At 42.9% G+C, this 7,413-nt stretch overlaps 1 protein-coding gene across 2 annotated transcripts in view; it reads left to right on the top strand.

Moving 5' to 3' along the window:
* Positions 1-1,587: 1,587 nt before the first annotated feature.
* Positions 1,588-7,413, top strand: part of TPM4 (tropomyosin 4) — a 33,817-nt gene continuing 27,991 nt past the window's right edge. Inside the window, exons 1-2 of one of the 2 annotated variants that reach the window (XM_032237855.1) lie at positions 1,588-1,596; positions 5,020-5,133. In XM_032237855.1, coding sequence (XP_032093746.1) covers positions 5,020-5,133 — 114 coding nt within the window. In that variant the 5' untranslated portion in view covers positions 1,588-1,596. Of the gene's footprint in view, positions 1,597-5,010; positions 5,134-7,413 lie in introns of those variants that run through there. The other variant, XM_032237848.1, reaches the window with a different exon arrangement.

Genomic DNA, 7,413 nt, shown 5'->3' with positions numbered 1-7,413 from the left:
CAACTTCTGAGGGAAAGTCGTTCCACTGATTAATTGTTCTCACTGTCAGGAAATTTCTCCTTATTTCTAAGTTGGTTCTCTCCTTGATTAGTTTCCATCCATTGCTTTGCTTTGAATATATAGAAAAAAAGTGGGATAGATAGCATCATAGATAGAGCCGAGATTGCGCAGTGGTTAGAGTGCAGTACTGCAAACTACTTTGGCTGACTGCTAGCTGCAGTTCAGAGTTCAAATCTCAGTGGCTCAAGGTTGTCGCAGCCTTCTATGGGTAAAATGTGGAGCCACATTGTTGGGGACATTGGATGATTCTGTAAAACTGCTTAGAGAGGGCTGTAAAAACACTGTGAAGCGACTTATAAGTCCAGGTGCTATTGCTATATTCCTATTGCTATCACTACCAGATGGATTCATAACTGGCTGACAAACAATACTCAACAAGTAGTCTTTAATGGGTCTACATCTACATGGAGGGAAGTAAGCAGTGGGGTACCACAAGGTTCTGTCTTAGGCCCAGTACTCTTCAATATCGTCATACACAACTTAGATGAGGGAATAGAAGGGGAACTTACCAAATTTTCAGATGATAATAAGCTGGTAGGAATAGCTAACACCCTAGAAGATAGACTCAAGATCCAGATGGATTTTGACAGACTTGAACATTGGGCCCTATTTAACAAAATGAAATCCAATTAGAGAAAAGTAAAGTCTTATACTTAGGCAAGAAAAACCAAAAGTACACAGAGAGACTTGGTGAAACCAGGCTTAATAGCAGCAACTGTGAGAGGGATTGTGGAGTGATCCAGTGAAATATGAGCCAGCAATGTGCAGCAATAGCCAACAAAAGCCAACACAATCCTAAATTGCATTAATAGAGGGATACAATCAAGATCAAGTGAGGTATTAATACCACTCTATAAAGACCTAGTAAGATCACAGCTTGAGTACTGCATCCACTTTTGATCACCACATTATAAAAAAAGATGTGGAGACTCTAGAAAGAGTGCAGAGAAGAGCAACCAGGATGATTAGGGGACTGGAGACTAAAACATATGAAGAATGGTTACGGGAACTGGGCTTGGCTAGTCTAGTGAAGAGAAGGACTAGGGGAGACATGATCGCAGTGTTCCAATATTTGAGGGGCTGCCACAGAGAGGAGGGGGTCAAGCTATTTTCCAAAGCACCTGAAGGCCAGACAAGGAATAATGGATGGAAAATGATCAAGGAGATATTCAACCTAGAAATAAAGAGGAATTTTCTGACAGTGAGAACAATCAACCAATGGAACAGTTTGCCCTCAGAAGTTGTGGGAGCTTCATCACTGGAGGCTTTCAAGAAGAGACTGGACTGCCATCGGTCAAAAATGGTTTAGGGTCTTCTGCTTATGCACGGGGTTGGACTAGATGACCTCCCAACTCTTGTTAATCCGAATATTGGGAAGGATTGCCACTCCTAGAAATGGCTTTGGCCATGCAAGCTGGAAATATTTGAGAGATGTGGTCCTCACGCATCTGAAAGACATCAAAAGATTCATACCTGGGTTCTAATAACCAACAACTGTTTCTCGCTCACAGGCTGCCAAATTTGTCTCTGGTTCTTGTCTTTGCCTGTCACTTGCCTTATCCTGCAAAGCTTTGTCTTTCACTCTACACCCCTCAATGTTTGCCATACAAGGTTATGGACGAGGGTCTCATCAGTTCCTGTGGGATGGATCTAATTTCCACTGAGTTTCCAAGCAGAATTCCACTTATGTTGTCTGGCCCAGCCGTATCTGTTGTGGACACAATGGACTGGCAAAGGCGGCTTCGGAAATCCCATAATAGCAAGATGGATTTCGGGACAGTAAAGCTATTCGGAGCAACTGGAAATGTAGTCCTTTGTAGGACAATTTCTGATTTATATGCCAGTTTCCTACACCCCCCACCCCCACAAGAATTGGTTTCCTAAAAGAGACATCTTAAAACTTGGCCAGTTTCAGAACCCAAGAAGCACTTGGGCTTCTTGTACTCAAGGGCATTTTTAAAAGTGTTATCTAATTTCTCCTGGACTAATTCTGGTTCACAATCCATGCCAACTATTCTCCATTGATTTGCAGAAATGGTGACACAAGATGGAATGAAAATTCCCATGATAAAGTCTTACTGTCAGTAGAAAGGACCCTTTTCCCTACATTATTACAGATATAATCAATATATACTTCCTTTTTTGTACAGAGCTTAATACAGAACAGGGAGAGGCAATCCATAGCTTTTAGGTGTGACTTCAGAGGTGTGTGCTATATAGCAGTCCTTAGAATCTGAACCCTCTAATGAAATATCGAGATCAGGGGTGTCAAATTCAGGGCCTGCGGACCAGATCTGGCCCACAGGTTGCTTAGATCTGGCCCACGGGCTACCCTGGACAGTGAAGGACAGGTCTGTGCGGTCCGGCCGAGCTCCATTTTCACTGTCAGAGGGCTGCAGGAGGCTGCTGCAGCCGAAATTGGAACTCACACGGGCTGTGCGCAGCCCTCCCAAGAAGATCCACTTTTGCTGGCAGAGGGTTGCAGGAGCTGAAAACGGAGCTCTGGAGCCTGTTTTTGCTGGCAGAGCACTCAGGCCACGACAGGTGCCTCCCGACATGAGTGACATCATGCTGGCCATGCCCGCTCTGACCACCCTCTCCCCAGCCCCCCTCCCCCGAAGTCAAATACAAACCTTAGGCAGCCCTCAATAAAATGAGTTTGACATACCTGACCTAGACAATCCTCGACTTAAAACAATTCATTTAGCGACCATTCAAAGCTATAATAGCACTGAAAAATATGGCTTATGACCCGGTCCTTGTTAAAGCATCCTCAAAGTCACATGATCAAGATTCAGGCCCTTGGCAATCGACATATTTTTACAACAGTTGCAGTATTCCATGGTCATGTGTTTGTCCTTTGCGACCTTCCCAGCTGGCTTTCGATAAGCAAAAAGAAGCCAGATTCACTTAATGAGAGTCTAGGTGGCACAGTGGTTAGAGTACAGTACTGCAGGCTACTTCAGCTGACTGCTAGCTGCAGTTCGGAAGTTCAAAACTTACCTGCTCAAGGTTGACTCAGCCTTCCATCCTTCCGAGGTGGGTAAAATGAGGGCCCAGATTGTTGGGGGGCAATAGGCTGACTCTGTAAAACCTCTTAGAGAGGGCTGTAAAAGCATTATGAAGTGGTATATGTCCAAGTGCTATAGTGCTAATGCTAATGACTTCATAAATTTAACAACTTCAACAACGGTGGCAAAAGAGCTCACAACATTGGGTCTGACTTTTTTAACAACCACCTTGCTTAGCAATGAAAATTCTAGTACCAATTGCAAGTAAGTTGAGGACTGCCTTAAGGCCAGAAGGTAATATGCAGCAGAATCAGTGCTAAACTTTTTTTTTTAAAGGGGTGCCTGTGGCAGAAACCATGTGATGCCATCAAGGCTCCAATAGTTTTCTATGAAGAGAACAATAATTCTGATAACATAGATTGAAAACACAGCAGTTGGCTGCTATTGGAATTGAAAACAGCAGTTTTCAATTCCAATAGCAGCCAATGATTTATCATATATCCTATTTAGACCCTTTATCTTAGGACACACATGGAAAACCGCCTGACATACTAAGAGGAATCAACCACTTCCTTTTTTGCTGATTTCAAAAACTGCAGCTGCCATAATTATATGAAACAGATAATTTTAGCAACTCGTTTTAGTTGGCAGTAACTGTATTTCTAGAAGGCTGCCAGCAGCACACCTTGAAATCCCCAGATATAAATACGAGAGTGTGGAAAGCCACTATCCATGTGTAATTTTGAATGTGACCCAATTTTTTTTTTATTATGTGCAGGCCTTTAAAGTAATTGAACCAATTTTATTTGCTTTTACAGGTAGTCCTCGAATTAGAACCATAAGCATTGTAAGCCATGATGATCACAAAGCAGGTGACTGGACCCAATTTTACAACGTTTCTTGTGGCAATTGTTAAGCGAATGCTGCAATCGTTAAGCAAACGCCACAATTGTTAAGTGAATCCACTGTTTGTTGTTACAGGGTGGTTATGCCAGAAACCAGAAGTAAACGGCGGTTTCCAGGAAAACCGTTGCAAATTGCAGTCATGTGAATGTGGAGAGTCGCAACAAGTGGGCTGTTTGCCAAAATGCGGTGACGTGATTGGGGGCTGACATTGGAAGTTTGACACCAGGTTGTAAAGTAACTTGGGGGGGGGGGTATTGTAACTTTGAAAAGCAGTCGGCCATAAGTTAAGGATTCCCTGTAACTAGATTTAAATGTAGATGAAATAAAATTCAGTTTCATCTTGACCTGCTAATTTGGAACTGGGAGGGTCCCACAAGAAGGGTCTCCCTGGGAGGAAGGAGAATAAGACGTGTCAAAATGGCAACCGCAAGCTTATAATATAAGACCCATCCTTTGCGATGTGTATCATAACACACACATCATTGGTGAATGCTTCAGATGTGTGCCATGCTATGATTCATACAAAACAAGGCAATCTCTGGCTATCAGGAATTTTTAAGAAGAGGCTGAACTGGACTGAACCCCTGAAGGAGCCACCCAATATCATGGAAGAAGCAAAAACCATTATTATTTTTTGGAGCCCTGCTGACTTTTCTTTTAACTGCTTGACAATGGCAGACAAGTTTTCTCTCCAGCCCCTGCATTCTCTTTTGCTCCTCCTGGAAGGTTAAAAATGGAAACAGTGCTTTTCTTTCTTTAAAGAAGCTGAGGTCCAAATAAGGTGATCCCCGAGTGCTAAAGATGCCAGGACTGACTGGGTTCCAACTTATCTCTTAGAAAGGTTGCCTGTGAAAGAAGAGTGGAGCCACCAGGGACACAATCAGAACTGTAGCCGACCACAGCGAGAAAGCTCTCCGAGAACTTTATCTTCACTTGCTGAAGTGCCCATTTCTCTCCACGCAGCCTCCAACTGAAGGCTAGCCTTCACCTTCTCTCTCCTACACAGAAGCACCCAAAGCCACCTTTACTTCAAACTGCAAAGATGGAAGCCATCAAGAAGAAGATGCAGATGCTGAAACTGGACAAGGAGAATGCCATTGACCGAGCAGAACAGGCTGAGGCGGACAAGAAAGCAGCTGAAGACAAGTGCAAGCAGGTGAAGGGTCTGTGTGTGATGTGAACGAGGGTTCATTGTTTGCAGGGGATTTGTGCATGCTTTTTGAATGTGCTAGGTGTTGCAAGAATTGTATGTATTGGTTGTGGTACGATTGCTGGAATAAGTACTTGGTTTTCCTTATAGAGCTTTTCCATTTGGGTTTTGTAGTTTAATGCAAAGAAGGAGTCAGGGGTGACATGATAGCTGTTTTCCAATATCTCAGGGGCTGCCACAAAGAAGATGGGTGGGGGTGTCAACCTATTCTCCACCTCTAAGCAGAACAAGAAGCAATGGATGGGAATTAATCAAGGAGAGAAGCTACCTAGAACTAAGGAGAAATTTCCTGACAGTGGGAACAATTAATCAATGGAACAACTTGCCTCCAGAAGTTGTGAGTGCTCCAACACTGGAAGTTTTTAAGAAGAGGCTGGAAAACTATTTGTCTGAAATGGTATAGGGCTTCCTGCTTGAATAAGAGTTGGACCAGATTAGAAGAACTCCAAGGTCTCTTCCAACTCTGTCACTCTGTTATTTTTCAAAGCAGGGCTTGTTCAATTGTGTTATTTCCATGTTAAAGACCAAATCTGAGGGGACGCATTTTTCCCTTTGCAAGTGGGTCTTACTCTCAGAAAAATGTTGGGTGTGTGCTACACATTCCCAGGAAGTTTAAGGCAGAGATAAAGTCATCCCTCATGTTCATCCCTCGTTTTCAACACAATTCTTCTTGGAAGTTAGACAAACACTGTTACAATTTTTCATTTTTAGCTATAACGTATTTCCTCTAGAACAGGGAATTGTTTTGAAACATCCCACTTACTCTACCTACCCTGCCCTCAATTTTGCTAAACAAACTATTTGAAAGGACTAAAGGGAAACTGAACAGCTGTCTCATATTTTCTGTGAGGATGTATGAGGTCATGGCTGATATGATGGAAGGAGGATTAAGAAGTGCTTATTGGTAACTTCTGTAACAAAGGGAGAGCACAGATTGCCCGCTGAGTTTACTGTTGATCTTTGGGGCCAGGATTCTGACATGGCTGGTGGGGGTTGTGTTACTTTCTCTCTACAATGCAATTAAAATGTTGCTAGGATGAAGCTGCTGCTTCCTTTCCAACTCTTGATGGATGTTTCAACTGTTCCAGCTCTCAGCTCCGTGTAGCTACTTGACTTGAGCCAAATGAACTGCTATGAATTTACAGAACTAGACATGGATTCAGACCCGATATATGTTTTCCTATTGAAATGGATACAGCTGGCCCCAATGGGTTCAGGCCAGGCAAACCACTCCTCATAAAATTATTCCTATGAAGGAGCATACAGATACAGGCTCCACCGGGTAGGAGTTGAACATCTCTAAGTCCAAGAATGGGCTTAAGATGTTCTTCCATCTCTCATTTTCTGATTTTTGGCAATGCATAAATTCAATCATTGCACAAACAGATAATGTCATTTGTTTTATTCTGGCTTGTGGCCATGATTTGTCACTTAGTGTGTGTCAAGGCTTAAGATACAGAAGGATCTTGATGGACTTGAACACTGGGTGCTATCTAACAAAATGAAATTCAATGGTGCAAAAGTAAAGTTCTATATTTAGGCAGGAAAAACAAAATGCACAGGTACAGCATATGTGGTACCTTGCTCAACAGTAGTAACTGTGAGAGGGATCTTGGGGTCCTAGTGGGCAACCATTTAACTATGAGCCAGAAGTGTGCAGCAGCTGCCAAAAAAGCCAACACAGTTCTAGGCTGCATAAACAGAGGGATAGAATCAAGATCACATGAAGTGTTAATACCACTTCATAATGCCTTGGTAAGGCCACACTTGGAATATGGCATCCAGTTTTAGTCGCCGCAATGTAAAAAAGATGTTGAGACTCTAGAAAGACTGCAGAGAAGAGCAAGGAAGATGATTAGGGGACTGGAGGCTAAAACATATGAAGAACAATTGCAGGAACTGGGTATGTCTAGTTTAATGAAAAGAAGGACCAGGGGAGACATGATAGCAGGGTTCCAATATCTCAGGGGATGCCACAACGTAGAGGGAGTCAAGCTATTCTCCAAAACACCTGAGGACAGGACAAGAAGCAATGGGTGGAAACTAATCAAGGAGAGAAGCAACTTAGAATTGGAGAAACTTCCTGACAGTGAGAACAATTAATCAGTGGAACAGCTTGTCTCCAGAAGTTGTGAATGCTCCAACACTGGAAGTTTTTAAGAAGATGTTGGATAACTATTTGTCTGAGGTGGTATAGGGTTTCCTGCCTAAGCAGGGGTTGGACTA

This window comes from Thamnophis elegans, chromosome 1 (genome assembly GCF_009769535.1).
Source record: "Thamnophis elegans isolate rThaEle1 chromosome 1, rThaEle1.pri, whole genome shotgun sequence".
Taxonomy (NCBI): Eukaryota; Metazoa; Chordata; class Lepidosauria; order Squamata; family Colubridae; genus Thamnophis; species Thamnophis elegans.
Note: the sequence above shows the minus strand (reverse complement) of the source record. Positions and strands in the feature narration are given on the sequence as shown.